The sequence below is a fragment of the Notechis scutatus genome, chromosome 11, assembly GCF_049901735.1.
Source record: "Notechis scutatus isolate UNSWTSFEM ecotype Mainland chromosome 11, rNotScu1.2, whole genome shotgun sequence".
Lineage (NCBI taxonomy): Eukaryota > Metazoa > Chordata > Lepidosauria > Squamata > Elapidae > Notechis > Notechis scutatus.
In genome coordinates this window covers 5,967,659-5,984,548 of record NC_142019.1, presented here as the reverse complement: position 1 = coordinate 5,984,548, position 16,890 = coordinate 5,967,659, and the positions used below count along the sequence as shown (strand labels likewise).

At 38.8% G+C, this 16,890-nt stretch overlaps 2 protein-coding genes across 4 annotated transcripts in view; one reads left to right on the top strand and one right to left on the bottom strand.

Moving 5' to 3' along the window:
* Positions 1-16,890, bottom strand: part of FAM227B (family with sequence similarity 227 member B) — an 81,257-nt gene that overhangs the window by 36,489 nt on the left and 27,878 nt on the right. The window lies entirely within an intron of this gene.
* FGF7 (fibroblast growth factor 7) overlaps positions 2,839-16,890 on the top strand; it is a 29,347-nt gene continuing 15,295 nt past the window's right edge. The window contains exons 1-2 of the mRNA XM_026677096.2: positions 2,839-2,988; positions 3,491-4,085. Of these exons, the coding sequence (XP_026532881.1) occupies positions 3,800-4,085 (286 nt within the window). The 5' untranslated portion in view covers positions 2,839-2,988; positions 3,491-3,799. The remainder of the gene's footprint in view (positions 2,989-3,490; positions 4,086-16,890) is intronic.

The window sequence follows — 16,890 nt, the reverse complement described above, 5'->3', positions numbered from 1 at the left end:
TTTGTGACCACCAAGCCCATCTTCTAAGAAATGCTGCAGACGTTTCCTTTTCAGGTTCTGAGTGGGAAGCCCCTTGTGAAATAAGTAAAAGTGGTGGCAGGATACCTGTAAACTTAATAATTTGTATCAGGTGGTATGTCTGTAAAACCAAAATTGGGGGAGGAGGGGGGGAATCACACAAATGCTGCTGAGGTTTCAATAATAGATGGCAACTATTCAGAATCAACAACATTTGTTTGTTAGCCACTAATTTTTATCCCACCTTTATTATTTCTATAAATAATGTGATGTGGCAAACATATACAAGACACCTTCCTTGTCCTATTTTTCCCACAAGGACAACTTTGTGAGGTGGGTTGGGCTGAGAGAGAGAGAGAGAGAGAGAGAGAGAGACTGGCCCAAGGTCACCTGGCTGGGCATTCATGCCTAAGGTAGGACTAGAACTCACAGTCTCCTGGTTTCTAGCCTAGTGCTCTAACCATCAAACAAAACTGGCTCTCTATGTAAGCATGTATGTGCTTGAAACAACACAACCGGGGAAACAGTTGGCACATAATAGCCGTTACAGAAAAAGGACCCACAGTCAAGTTACAGAAAACCAAATATGATGGTAAATTTGGCACCTATGGATGCTGTATTTATCATTTTCCCATTTGTGATTTTCTCTGCATTGTATGTATAATTATACTGCACTAATCATACTAATGTATGTATAACTATACTGTTCAAATCAAATAGAACAACAGAGTTGGAAGGGACCTTTGGAGGTCTTCTAGTCCACCCTCTGCCTAGGCAGGAAACCCTATACCCCTTGAGAGAAATGGCTATCCAACATCTTTTTAAAAACTTCCAGTGTTGGAGCATCCACAACTTCTGGAGGCAAGTTGTTCCATTGTTCTATTTTAATCATACTAGCCTTATGGGGCTTTGGAAGGACAGCCAGTTTGAAGTAGGGGTTAAGGCATCAGATTAGAAATTGGGAGTTCTAGTAGTGCCTTAAGCATAAAGCCATCTGGCAGTCATTCTCTCACAGCCCTAGGAAGGAGCCCTAGGAATCATCCTAAGGAAAACTACTTGGTTTTGGAAGAACATGCATACCCAAATCGAGAAGGTTCTTGGATTGATTCCAGCTTAAAAAAATCTCAGGTGTTTGGTCCCAATTATGAGATCTTGAACAGCCATTGTAGCATACTGAAGCTATAATGGGGTTGACTGTCCGATGACTTGATCCCGTTACAAAGCAATAGCTACATTTTTCTGCACTTCTTGAAATAATAAGCTATAAAAAATAATGCGGAAAGCTTTTCGATGAAAGTGAAATCCCCACCATGCTGGAGTTTTTACAAAGAAGGCTAATACAGTTCCTCACCAATGGGAAAGCTATGACTAGCTGCTGTGCTATTTTCAGAACTGCCCAGATTTACTTTTTTCTCTCAATCATGTATTCATTCCTATATTGATACCTGTGGTGGGCATTGACTGATAGATGACAAATCATTGGTAAAGATGACAGACAACCCAGAGATATCCGTATCGTTTGAACTTACTCCAAATCTGACTATAATCCAGCTTCGTTCCATGAAAACAATGCAATATAATTGAATCCAAGATGGAATATGACTTGGAATGCCAAGATAATAAACGGGGAAATACAAGTATCATTTTAGTATGTTGTTGTTCTCACTTAGCAAGTGATGGGCAGGACTGATAGTGGCCAAAGCTGACTGACATAGGCCAATTTAAGCCTTGCCTTATAGACCAGTGGTTGCCAACTGGTGGGCTGAGGACCACTGGTAGTCCGCGAGAAAATTTTGGTGGTCTGCAGAGAAATGTCCCCCCAAAGCATTCCTCCCAAAGCAATTAATCCAGGCTGCGTGAGAACACAAGGCTGTGCCACTCACATGGCCCGCCCACCTGCTGCCCCCCACCCTTCGGCCAAGCACAAACCTTACCTTGAGTAGAGCCACGCAAGCTGGAACTGGAAGGTAAGACTAATGGCGGAGGAGAAAAACCTGTCCCGAGGTGGCTTGCTGACGTTGGTGGGAAAGTCGGTCCCATATTCCAGAGCTGCAGTAGTCACAAGATTGGCCCTTTGGTCCTCCCAGAGCAGCTCCTCCAGTCCATGGCAGGCCGGTGCACCCAGGTGGAGGAGCAGCTGCTCCGGGATGACCAGAGGGCCAGTCTTGTGACTACTGCAACTCTGGAATAGGGGACCGACTTTCCTACCAATGTCAGCAAGCCACCACCAGTCAAAATTCATATTAGTGGTCCGCAGGATTTAAAAAATATGAGTTTGGTGATCCCTGAGGTCCAAAAGGTTGGCGACCCCTGTTAAGGACTATTATAGCCCATGTGTACAATTTAGTGGGGTGGGGTAAGGAAAGTCAGAATATTAGTTGAATCAGCCCCTATGAAAGAAAGTTAAGTGCAGCCCATCAGGTTGGAGAAAGAAATGTGCATCTGCTTCAGTAAAGGATCATGGTTTGCTAAATAAACAGTCAAAAACAATAAGATAGTGTTTGCATTTAGGAACCAAAGAATTCAGGATTCTAGAAGATTTGAGACCCATGGCATCAACCACAGTCTTAGCACCTTCTGATGACTACAGAATTCCACACAGCATTTACTTTTCCTTCCTGTATTCCACTGACAGTTGACTGGTTATGTCCTAATTGCTTCCAAGAGAGGTCAGCAAAGGTTTTCCTTATTTTTTTTTTACTTCTAAATAAGCTAAAGACAACACATCTCTCTCTCTCTCTCTCTCTCTCTCTCTCACTCCTTCGCTCTCCCTTGCGCATAAACACACACACACACAAGTGTATAGGCACACACCCTCTTGCGCATGTTGATTTATGGAAACAATTATGATCCCGTCGCAGTCTTCTCCGAGCTAGGAAAGTTTGGAGCTACAGTAGAGCCTCTCATGTTGCAAAAGGCAAACGGGAGAAATGGAATACTTGTGCGTCCGGCTGTTATCAACAGGAGCAAGTAAGTTATCTGTCTTCTTTGAAAACTTCACCAAAGATTGCTCTTAGCTGCTAACAGTTTCCTGTCCTCACCAATTCTGTAATATCGGAGGCAACGGTCCTGACAATTTCTTAAGAGCCAGCAGCAATAAATCTGTGTACTTGTGTGTGCATGGAGTGTGGAGTGAGTAAAAAAAAAATAGGGAGAGGTGTTTTATGCAGTGCTCCTGATATTTACAACTGGGTTATAGGAGCCAGCCTGTGAGAATTTCCTAACGTAATAAGGTGGGTGAAGCAATCAAATGATAAGGGGTTGAAGAGTGACTTTCTGCATCTAAAGTCTGGCAACTGAGCTGAAAAGGGAAGGCAGCCAAACAGGGCTATCAGACGCTGAAGAGCGTCCCAGACCATGGCTAACGTGCCTGCATAAACATTTTGCCTTCTTAACTGTTTTATTCATTTGCTTATGTAATGACCATAATTATTTAGGCGTACCAATTTCCTGATAAACCTTTTCCTTTCAGCACGAGCAGTGAATACGAGTAGCGAAAGAAGTTACAGCAGCTGAGGGTACTGCAACCTCTTTCTTTGAAGGAAATCCTGGCTAGAGGATATTTAAAGGGCCGATTCTCTCTAACAGACCGATATTTGAAGAGAAGTTTTGTTTTCTGTTTGTTTGCAAGTTTGCAAGAGGAAGCACAGCCGCTGGTTAAGTCACTTTACAAATCCAGGGAAAAAACAAGAGGACAGGTCAATGACCAAGGAACGACGAGCTACTGAAGACGGATTTTTTTCATTATGTTGTTCGTGAGCACCCAGAATACTGCACTATAATGCACAAATGGATATTGACATGGATCCTGCCAACTTTGTTCAACAGATCGTATCTTTACATTATCTTCCTGGTGGGCGCTCTATCCTTAGCTTGCAATGACATGAACCCAGAGCAAATGGCTACAAATGTGAACTGTTCCTCCCCGGAGCGACATACTAGAAGCTACGATTATATGGAAGGGGGGAATGTGAGAGTCAGAAGGCTGTTCTGCCGAACTCAGTGGTACGTCAAGATTGACAAGAGGGGCAAAATCAAAGGAGGACGAGATCTTAACAACAACTACAGTAAGTACCCTCTTTTCTACAAATGTGGACTGAAAACTCAGGCCGTCGTAATCGTTGCTTTGGGCTAAGTAAATGAGGAGGACAGGAGATACTGGCCACGCTAGCAATTAAACATTTTCCTTTGAATCGTATGACATGGGCATTTAATCCTGATTTATCTAAAAGCCATCATTTTAAATAATATGTTTCCACTATGTTACAGATCTGCTAATGTATTACTTACAGCTGGAAACTATTAGCAGAGAAAGCCCAATATAACAAGTGAATTAAGGCTGGTATGCATTAAGGTCTCCAAATTGTATAGCTCGGATGGGATTTTAGGGTTGAAATACAAGCTCCCTATAAGATATTGGCCTGGAGTTTTTAAACAGTCGTATCAACACTTGACCGCAAGTCAAATTTAAAGAGGGGAAGAGGTCATGATAAACTACATATTGCAAAAATTATCCCGATAGTTTACTAAACTGAAATGGATTGTGAATATAATACAAATGCAATGTTTTTTTTGGACAATCAACATTTTTTCCCATAGCTGAACCTTATTTTAAAATCTACAAGAGAACTGATAAATAAGTATTTTAAGTCCAATTTTCATTCCTTTTTTTATTCATAAATCCTGAAATGCACTTTTAGCGTCTTGCTAATATTAATAGGTTTATACCAGATGGCATAATTTATTTTAAAAAATGAATTTAAAGGAAAGGGGTACAAGGGAAGCATAGATCAGTAATTCTTTTACTTATATTTAATATTGACTTGAGCAAGTCAAAAGTATATTCTACTCAGTTCTGCATCTAAAAAATTATGCCATCGGGCAAATTGATAACATTCTATAACTTAGACCTGTCTTTTAAAACTGATTCCTATATTAGCTCAGGTCATTAATACATGGGATCAATTACTAGGAATAGATAAAATCTTAGTATAGGAACTTCAAACCAAAATAAGCCATTTTTATTCAGACCTTCTGGAATCCCCCACTGCTTTGCCATATCAAAATACATAAAAGTAACACAACTTGTATCTCTATTTTTGTTCCTCAATTCCTACAATATTGAAAGTAAGCTATAATCATGTTTTATTTCTTCACTATTTACCTCCTATTTCTTTAGATGGATTTCTAGCACCTCATAGTGACCAATAATGATACAAAATATACTTTACTTCAATCTCTCTTGGTCAAGTAGTAAGCCCTCGGTTGGATCATATGGCTCTTTTTAAAAGTGTGTATGCCTAAAATAACTGAGTCTTTTTATATGGGCTAAAAGATTGAAATTCAGGAAGCCAACAGACCAACTGCAGGATAAAAAGACCAGAATTAACAATTTATCATGTAATACATCACAAACACAGTATACATGAAGGTATGTTGGTATGTCCATTGGTCTGAAGTCAACGGAGCTGTATTTACTTCAGCCTTATATTATTACTCTCCATTGTATCTTGCCATATAGTTAAAACATACATAATTGAAAAAAGAAGACCAGGATTAGATCAAAAAAGAGGACTCTACCCCTCCAACTTTAGGAAAATATTCATTAAAATAAGTTGATTAACATAGTTATCCAAAACGTACTGGATCAATCACAGTGATGTCAAAGTCTCATATTCAAAATCAGTGTTTTGAATTCAGAATTCCAAAACTTTAAAGTTCCCCTGAAGGACATAAACAGAGAGACTGCGAGGGAGAGAGATTGGGGGGCAACCTCCCCACTAATGAAACTGGCCACAAAATCTTTACCTGCATGAGCTGGAATTCTGGATGGTGAAACTGGGTCCTGGGTTTGAATGCCCACTTTTGGTGGGACTGATCTGGTACAGACTTGTGTGTGTGTGTGTGTCAATTTATAATTTCATTCTAATTCATTGAAAGCTAGTTGATTTCAGGTAATATGAGGCTGCAAGTGTGAGGAGAAAATCAAACTGTGATTGCACAATGTACAATTGATAAAGAGTGTAGAATAAGAGATACGGTGACTAGACAAGTGATGCTTCTCAGCTGCATCCCACCCTTGGCTCCCCACAGAAGGCTCTAGTCCGTGTCCAAAACCTAATCCAAACTGTACCTCTTAGTCTACCACTCTATTAACATTTCAGGGATTCCACAGTTACAAGCAAACGTCTGTACAATATTGGTATTCCAATAGTATTCCTGGAAAAGGATGTTAGTAGAAATGGATGCTTAATGTAGTCTTCACTCTCTCTGCTCCAACCCTCAATCCTATCTTAAGACTCCCTTTCCGGTGTTCCAAAACATATTGTCTCTCTATGTGTGTTCGTGTGTGTATACGTATGTATAACTTCAACCTTATTCCTGAAATAAGGGCAGTGTAGGAAAGCAATGGAGAGGCAAGCCCCTTAACTTACTTTTTTCTGCTCAGATAATGAACATCCCCTTCCATTAAGACGGTCGCATTCTTGAATAGCTTCTCTTCATCTCTCCGGACAAAGACACCGTAGGTTTCATCTCCAGGGGCATTAAATGTATCCCACTATAGAGGGTGTCATGTGATTCCTACTCTGGTGTTCATGGTTCCACTGGGATTAATAATTAATAGAAATAAAGGCCACCCCTTTGGAGTATCTAACTTCTTTTCTTTGGTCAACAGAGTATCCATTGGGTAGATATGTATCTCAGTAAAAACAGATTTTTTTTTAGTTTTGTTTCCAGATCTATCCGGTAGTGAAGTATCTTCACTACTGCAATTACTTGTAGACTGTTTAATAACCAAAGCTTATTTTATTTCTATTCTATAACCCAAATCATTCAATTGCTTCATTATTCAGAATCAGGCAATTGAATGAGGTTTCAGAATGAGAATTATCCAGAATCTCATTATTATCATACGAGAGATGCCATTATCTCTACACAGCTTCCTTGTCCAAGTCTTTATTTAAATGTAAAAATACCTTCCATAACTTTTACATTCAGAGCTTTCCTTGACCTATACAAACATATACATACACAAAGGCTCACTCCCTTGTCTAGGTGTGGCCTTTCCTAATTTCTCATGCCTGCTCTGTTAAACTTCAGCTGCTCTTCTGGCTTTCTGTCTCTCAAATTCCTCCATAAAGTCTACCCTATGAATAAGGGTTTTAGTTATAATTTCCTATTTAAATTTATATATCTCTGAAGGTGTGGATTTTTTCCCCCCTCTATCATTTTTGTGCTTATGTACTTGGGGGGGGTGTTACGTGCTTTTGAGTCACTGTTGACTCCTGGCCACTACCCGGACATATTCCTGCAGTTTTCTTGGCAAGTTTTTGGAAGTAAGTGGTTGGAGGTGGGTCGTATCAATTTAGCTACTAGTGCAACTTTCTCCAACTTGATTTTCTGTTGAAGAGTTGAGATTACTGGTTCCAGCCTTCCCATTGCTGGGAATCCTGGAAACTATAACTTCAATATATCACGAGGATAACAAGTGCTAATAACCTGAGTGCTAGAGCTCACTGTAACTACATAGCCAAAAAGGCATTAAGAGTTGTTAATCTAATCCTACGTAGCTTTTTCTCTGGTAATATCACACTACTAACCAGAGCATACAAAACATTTGCCAGACCAATACTCAAATACAGTTCATCAGTCTGGAACCCACATTACGTATCTGATATTAACACAGTTGAGAAAGTCCAGAAATATTTCACAAGAAGAGTTCTACACTTCTCTACTCGTTGCAGAATACCTTATGCCACCAGACTTGAAATTCTAGGCCTAGAAAATCTAGAACTAGATTTTTGGACTGATCTAAGTATAGTATATAAAATTATATATTTCAATGTCCTACCTGTCAATGAATACTTCAGCTTCAACCATAACAATACCAGAGCACACAATAGATACAAACTTATGGTAAACCACACCAAACTTGATTGCAGGAAATACGACTTCAGCAACAGAGTGGTCAATGTCTGGAATACTCTACCTGACTCTGTGGTTTCTTCCCCAAACCCCAAAAACTTTAACCTTAGACTTTCTATTATTGACCTCATCCCTTTCCTAAGAGGTCTGTAGGGGGCATGCATAAGCGCACCAACGTGCCTACCGTCCCTGTCCTATTGTTTCTTTTATTTTTCTTATATGTATTCATTTCTTGTATTCATAACTATGTTTATCCTTATACCTATTATCTTGCAAGTGATTGACAAAATAAATAAAATAAAATAAAATTAAAAAAATAAAAATAAAACAGTTGAAGGTGACGTTAATATATCATTAGCAGTTCTGCCCTATCCGAAGGGTTCCCACAGTCCTGGAAGTACAGATTTCAAAACAAACCTGTTTCCTCTCTTATTGCTGGATGGACCAAATATGTTTCTATTCTCACTTAGAATAATTCATTTGCTTATTTCCTCTAAGGTGCAGGTGTCCAACCATGGCAATTTTAAGACTTGTGGACTTCAACTCCCAGAAGTCCTCAGCCATTATAGGGAATTCTGGGAGTTGAAGTCCACAAGTCTTAAAGTTGCCAAGGTTGGACACCCCTGGACTAAGTCTTGTCCACACAGCTGCCCAGAGAGGCCAATGGAAGGTTCCACAACTCAGAAGGCTCTATGTACAATCAAGTCTACAAAAATGTTACTAGTGTCAACCTTTATTTCTTTTCACTCAACATCTGAATTATAACATATCCATTGAGCTTCCTTTTTTAAAAGTCAGCCCTTGAAAAGGAATTCAACCTGACCATTTCTTGTATTTTCAAATGAATGTTTATTTTTCTAATATTGTAAGCTAGTCTAGCCAATATCCTGGGTGAAGGTCCTGTTGAATGTCTTGTTAAGGCATCCAGCCCAATATACCAAAACCAATTTGTCTGCTTCAACCGTGTGCTTTAAATGAACAGAGGCTAAAAGTGTGACATCATTGCTATCAACAGGCCTGGATTTTCTCATGATTAAAGTGACAGATTCCTAAAGCTGGAAACATGTGGGAGGTTTCTGTTTTCAGTTAGACTGGTTTAAAGCAAATTGTACAGGATGATATTTATCCATAACAAAGTTGTGCGTTTTTGATTTCGCACCCACATAAAAATGCATAGTTGAACCATTAATATATAAAATGTGTGTGAGAGAGAAACCTTTACTGCACAAAATAAATAGCAGATCTAAGCCCATTGTTTCTAACCTAGAATGTCCGAAATTGAACATCAGCGCTTGCTGCTAAAAGAAGGTCTAAAATGCACATCTCTTTCTGTAATTATTATACTCCTTCGATGTCCTAATAATATATATTCTACATATCTTTGTATCCATTATACAAAGCGGGTGTTGACTTCAACCCTCATAAATTACAGAAAAATGCAATCTTATGAGAAAATAACAGAACAGCAAATGACATCATCATCCAGTATGAAATGACAGTGCTCTGTATTTGATTATATATATTTGATTCTAATGTTTTGTATTCTTTTGAGCAATGAGACATAACTAAGCTACAGTTGTCACATTCAATTGTCACAAGATTCATTTTTAATAGGGACATTGTTAAAGTTTGAAAGGATCAGTCCTGCTCCATTTTTCAATATTTCGAAAAGCCATTTACATGATTGCTAGTATAATTTTTGTTAATGAGAGACATGAGATCCTAGCCAATCAGGAATCAGATACACAACCTGACATATAACATATGTGGTTATGATGCCTGCACAAATGATAATTTAGCAAGCTGGGAACCAGCCAGCCCACTGAAAATACAGTAAAGTTTTGGTTGATTGACCAGGAATGTAAAATAACTAAGGCATTTAATGCATATAGTTGCTTTCAGCCTGCTGATCATATTCATAAATAATCTCTGCAAGAACCACCTGAAAACTGATCAATTCTGCAAAGCAGAACCCTCAGATCAACGTAAATGATCAGTTGACAAGTTTAATTGACACTGAAGCAGCGGTTCACAGTACATGATGGTTTATAAAACAATGATCTGCATGGGAGAGTTCATAGAAATAAAACTTATCTTTAATGTCATCTCAATGGTTATTATCTAAAGTATGCAAAAGTAAATCTTAATATACCTGGAATACTTTGGAACCAGTACTGGGTTGAGAGAGAGAGAATGACTGACCCAAGGAACTCAAGCTGGTTTTCACAGCTAAGGCAGGACTAGAACTCAAAGCCTCCTGGTTTCTAGCGCTCTTAACCACTATCAAGTATCAATTTATGAAGTACTGACTCAATGGCTGGTCAAACTTTTGCTTCTATTTTATTTAGTCAGTTTCCTTATTTTTAATCTGTAAACTGGATTTCTCCAAACGTGGCAACTTTAAGGCATGTGGACTTTGCAACACCCAGAATTCCCCCACCAGCATGTCTTAAATTCCCCAGTCTTAAAGTTGCCAAGTGTGCAGGTCCCTGCTATAAACTATTGTGCATATACAGACAATGTGTTCAGATTGGCAGAAATATACCTTTAGGCCATGAAGAGTTTGTGCAAGCTTCTGAACGCTTCGGGGTCCAGAGAAACTTAGCATTTGTTCTAGATTTACCCACTACTATAAACTTTGGCATACAACTGGAACTAACATAACAACTCAGTCTTGTAATGGCCCTCACAGAGAAGCCAGGAGGGTGTGGGATCCTGCATAAGAACGCACAGCTCCAGCTACCTTTTGGGAATGGAGCACTTGCAGTGCCACACACAGCCTGCAGCATTGCTCTCCCGGGAGACGCTTTGGTTCCAGCATTGCTCAAATTTGCATGGATTTTATTAGGCCATAGAGCCATGTAGGTCAGCCAAGTAGCATATTTATCGGATGGGGTTTGGATTTTTATTTTTTTTCTGGCAAGAAGGACCTTCTCACTTGCCAGGATTATGATGGATTGCCCTTTGGGGCTTTGCTGCAATTTCTCCTTAAACCAGAAGATGCATCCATCCAGAGAGGAGGGCTTGAATGGCATGAAATGCTACCAAACCCCATCCGATAAATATACGATTTCAATCGTGTAGAATTCATTAAAATCCCTAATCAGGTCTCCTGAGAACCTGATTTACCATAGCTTTCACTCTGGGAATGAGTACAAAGAAATCCGTGCAATCATGGGATAATCATAAACAGCTCTCAAACTGGGCGGCAAGGATGCAAATTTCGCAGGAGATGGTGACACATAGGTCTCTTCCAAGCTTTCAGTTAGCAATACAGGCAGGAAAAAACCCTTTTGTTTTCTTAAACTTACATTTGACATTTAAGATATAATTCTAGGCTGCTGTTTAATATCCTGGAGAAAATATGAAGAAGAAAAAATAGAGTGATAAGCAGCTTAAATGTCTGTGATATCCAATTCTGACTGGCACCAACCATCTATTTTTACTACATCTTGGACAATAAATATAATGAATAATGATTGACTAGGCCACCAACAGCCTGAAAAAAAACCACTCTGTGGTTGACATAAATCACTGCTCTTCAACTTGAGGACTAACAGCCAAAAGACACTCCCAAGGAAGACATCTGCCTCAAAATAGATGTGGGACAAAGTCTTGACCTCTTTGTGTTTTTTTCTTTTCTTTCTACTTTACACTCTCCTTTCCAATGATGGGATATTAATCAGATTTAAAAAGCCATGGTGTGTTAACCAAAAATAATTCTTCTAGAAATGTGAATTCTATCCTCCATTTTCCTTCCCTTCATACGTCATCACTGCTTGTTTCTGAATCCAAAAATAGTCAAGTGATTTCAGAGTAAAAACTAATATATGAGAGTATGATCAGTGGATGGCTAATTGTACCCAGCAGTTGCATTTTGAATGTTCTGTTGCAATCATGCAGGTGGCAAAAATAAATAACGTAAGATCATATGTACAAAAATTTCAGTGCAAAAAAAAAAAAAAAGCTAGAGCCTTATCTTCCACCAAGAAATCCTCTGTTTATGTATACAAAGCTGATCATATTGTATTTCATCTTCAACTCTTCATCTTTAACATGTGAATGCTAGCATTGACCTACCATACAGAGCTAATGCCATGCTTTGCTTTGTCCTTGGTGTGTGCCTTCAAGTCAGTATTGACTTCTGGTGACTGCCTGCACCAGTCCCTGCCATTTTCCTGGCTAGATTTTCGAAAATGGTTTGCCATTTCCTTCTTCCTAGAGTGAGAAAGAATGACTGGTCCAAGATTCCCCCAAATGGCTTTGTGCCTAAGGCAGGAACGAGAACAGGGATGTCAAACTCGTTGTCATCATGTGACGTATTGCAACTTTTCCCCCCTTTGCTAAACTGGGGGTGAGCATGGCCAGTACGGGATGCATCTGGCCCGTGGGCCGCGAGTTTAACACCCCTGAACTAGAACTTCGGGTCTTCCCATTTCTACGCTGGTGTCTTAAATCACTACTCCAAACTGCTCTTGATGAAAGAATTATTGAGATAAAATACGCAGTTTTTAACATGTACATTGATGTTCGGTACACAGGTTATCTCAGAGTATTATTATAAGGAGAATCAATAGTTGAATCACAAAAGCAAATGTGGTTTATTTACTCTACCTGTCTATGCACTGCAGTGGTCGGATTCAAATATTTTAATACTACCGGTTCTGTGGGCGTGGCTTGATGGGCGTGGCAGGGGAAGGATACTGTAAAATCTCCAGTCAAAGGTGGGATTTGCAGGTTCTCCGAACTACTCAAAATTTCTGCTACCAGTTCTCCAGAACTGGTCAGAACCTGCTGAATACCACCTCTGTTACACTGATATGAATTTTGTCCTCTCTAAAGTTATTTTACATTTATTTCATTAGATTTGTATCTTACTTTCCACTTGGTGGCTCAAGGAGGCCTACAGAGTTCCCCTTTTCCAATTTCCCCCCACAATCACCCTGTGAGCTAGGTTTCCTGATCATCTAGAACCCCTCCCGGGGGGCTTCCCTATGCATTTTCCCATGTATTTTCAAAAATGGCAAACCCATTTTATTTGGCTTGTCACTCCGATCAAATAAAAACACAGTGGTACTCAGCTGAAAGATTATACTATATATAGCCTTATTTTTGAGCATTCCACACCACATCAACACTTCCAAAAGAAAAATAGATTGTTTTGTTCTTTGAACAAGGAAGATTGATTCATTATGGCTCTTTAAAGTAGGCAAACAAAACACTTTTTTCATTTGCCAGGCCATTATTAATTTTTTTGCATAGATGTCAAGTGTATCACTCTTTTTGGCAACTGTCTTTTGCCAGAAGACAACATGTCTTTTGATCTAACATGATCCCGAAGTACTAAAGTCATAGAACTTGGAAAAAAGATAAAACGTTGCTAAGAAATTAGCAGTTTAACTTTTTAAAAACATATTAGATGCTAACCGTAGCTGCCATATAGTTGGCCTATGCTGGTTTGTAATGCCATTTTCATCGTTGGTGCGCATGGGAAATCTGCCGTGTAACAAATGTTGTTGAAATTTTGGAAATGGACATTCAGAGATACGGCTGATAATAGCACACAGAATTAATAAGAAGGGAAACAAATCAAGAATGAAATCACTATATCTTACGGGTTTGTTATGTTCCTGAATATATGAAAACAACTTTTTTAAAAAATGTAGCTTAACTATAACAGAATTCACCAGAAATCACTTTTACTCAATATTGCTTAACCAGACTTTTAATTACATTGGGCCAGGATCTTTGATGGTGTAACCCTGTTGCATTTAAATTAATAGGCACATTTCAGTTAATAACGAAGTAGTTTCTCTCCTTCATAGGAAAATTATGAAATAACAAAAGAACTTCAAACTGCTAGAATTTAGACAATTACTGTACTTGTGGAAAACCTAGTGGGTTTTATTTGGGGATCCACTTTACAATTGTTGGACAAATGCTGCCAACTGGGAGGCCAAAGATCAGAGCATTTGGCTACACTGAATTCATCCAGCCACCTAGGTAGAGAAATTAATGCCTGCCAATGATGGTTGCTATTGTTAATTACATTGCTACGTAGGCTATAAAGAGATGGTCTTCCATGCTAATTTAAACTTCCTTAGCCTTTGAAATGGAGACCTAGAATGCAGTCCACATAAGGGGGTCCTTGAAAAGGCAGAGATTTCAGAGAATGCAAAGTGATATTGCTTATTTCTGGAAAGCCTAAGGTGGCCCCATCCCAACAATAGATGTTGGGATAACTGGGTAGCCAATCAATTTCTTCTGGCACAATTAAAGGTATTGGTTTAACTTTTAGATCTCTTTATGACATGAAAGCTATGTACCAAAAGACTGTTTCTCTCTGGATCAGGGTCCCTACCCCCTGGTCCGTGGACCGACACCGATCCGCAGCATGCCAGAAACCGGGGCCGTGCAAAGAAGTGAAGCCCCATCCATGGGATGCAGGCAGCACACAAAACCACATCCCCTTCGGTCCACGGAAAAATCTTTCTCCATGGAACCGATCCCTGGTGCCCAATAGATTGGGGGCCACTACTGGATCAGTTCTCATGTTATTCAAAAGCTGACTCTTCTTTTTAGACCCATTACAGGAGGCAAGGTATCTGCAAGATCTTTGTTTCGTTGTTTTGGTGATTTTTCTTAAGGCCTGTTGATTAAGGTTTTGTTTAGTACAAATATATATTACTGTAGATTACAACTTTTAATTTTTTGTGGCAGGTTATAGTTTTGTCACTACTTATCTACTGTGATTATATTATATTATATTATTATTATTAGATTCTAGATTCCTGAGACTTTTATACTGCTACTATAGAATAGTATAAAATACTGATTTAACTGGTTTACCTTCTATTTATATTTCATCTTTTGTAAACGTTTTTCTGCATATTTTTGTGGAAAGATAATCTACCATTTTTTGTTGAGCTCTGAAGACATTTATCTAATCCAGCAGGTCTCAAAAAGTGCACAGTTTTTTCATATGTGCAAAGAAATTCATAAGCTATCAACGAAATAGCAGGTTAGAGACAGTACATCTTGGATGTGAAATTATAATGGGTAGAACCTTTAACTGAATCAGTCTGTGTATTAGAGAAAATAAATTATTATTATATTGGAGTGAATCCACTTCTGTACCACCATAAACCATGATAATGAATTCAAGAATTCTTTCAATGGACAGCATCCCAAACCACCATTCTCTTCTAAGTTTCACAGGCAGACAGTAGACTAAAATATGTGGGTGGTGCTGGCATAAAAGGCGTGATTAGGGTAGCCAAAGGATACAGTAATTCAATCCACCCTTCGGAGGCTTCTGCCACAAACATTCAATAGACATTTGAGCTGTGCTCTTCGCATACAAAGGAAAGCGGTGAATCTTGGTCATGGAGAGGTCTCAGTGTATTCTATTACCAGGGGTCTCCAAACTTAACAATTTATGACTTGTGGACTTCAACTCCCAGAATTCCTCAAGCCCGCAAGTCTTTAGAGTTGTCAAGTTTGCCCACTATTCAATACCTATAAAGATTATGGGTGTACTTTTGGATATTTTCCAGATTTAGTCGGATTTTAAAACTAAACCTTCTACAGAACAGATATTGAATATCTCTCATTGTTGTCAAGAACTCAAACTCAAATCCTTGGCAGGCCTTTTCTCAACCAAAACAAGTCCCTTCAAAATCATTGTTCCCCTTATATTAGCAGTGACTCTCCACTTGTAATGTCATTACTTGTCCTCTTTTATTTTTGCTTCTTGTTTTCATTGACTTCATCTTTAAGCCTCCAACACCCCCCCAAAAAAGATTCCATACAAATATTTAATCAGCTCTGGTGATTTGTGTCATGTCACAGCACCTAACAGAATATTTCTTTCTTTCTGGCAAAACATCTCCAGCTGTTTCCCCATAATTTAGTCACAAAAGAAGAGGGCTGTTTGCTTTCTCAAGCCACAGAAAAAAACCTATTTTGCATGAAAGATCACCTTTTAAAATTCTATTCTATTTTTAATTTGTTTTTGGAAAACTCCAGAAAACACTGGCAGCAATTTCTGAATAAGTACCTGCCTGTTTTCTGTTAGGCAAAATGCCAGTCAGACATGCTTTCATGTTTGATTCCCTTACACTTCTACCCTTTCACAATACGAAATGCTTGAAACATTATTGAGAGAAAATGAATCCTGCACTTATTATTATTTTATTTGTAACTTGCTGTTCCAAATAAGCAAAGCCCATTCAAGGCAGTATGCAAAAACAAAAAAGAGAGAGAGAGAAAATATAACTTTATTGATCCGGGAGAAATGCAGGGAGTGAGGCTGCACATGGAAAATTTGATTAGCAATATAATGGCTACTTAATGTAACCTTTCTGAAATACTATCAATGAGTTTAGGTTCCTGAATTCTAGATCAGCCAACAGTTCTATTTTCTTCCATAAAATCTGGGATTTAAGAATAGCTAAGCTTAGGTATTGATAATGTCCTTAAACCCAATATCCAGAGGCTCTCAGGGGAAGGATGGGGAGGAAAAGACTTTAGACAGTGAGTAGAGTAGAATAGAATAGAATAGAATTAGAGTAGAGTAGAGTAGAGTAGAGTAGAGTAGAGTAGAGTAGAGTAGAGTAAGAATAGAATAGAGTAGAGTAGAGTAGAGTAGAGTAGAGTAGAGTAGAGTAGAGTAGAGTAGAGTAGAGTAGAATAGAATAGAGTAGAGTAGAGTAGAATAGAATAGAATAGAATAGAATAGAATAGAATAGAATAGAATAGACCTTGTAGGTCTTCTAGTCCAGCTCCCTGCTTAAGCAGGAGAACCTATATAATCTCAGTGGTTTTGGGTTTCTAGCCGCAGCCCAAATGATTCCAGGAAAATTCCTTCTTTGACTTTGAATTGGGGTTGTATTCTCCTGCTCAAAGGTAGGCTCACAATTTGGAAACTCTCCTAGAACCACAGCT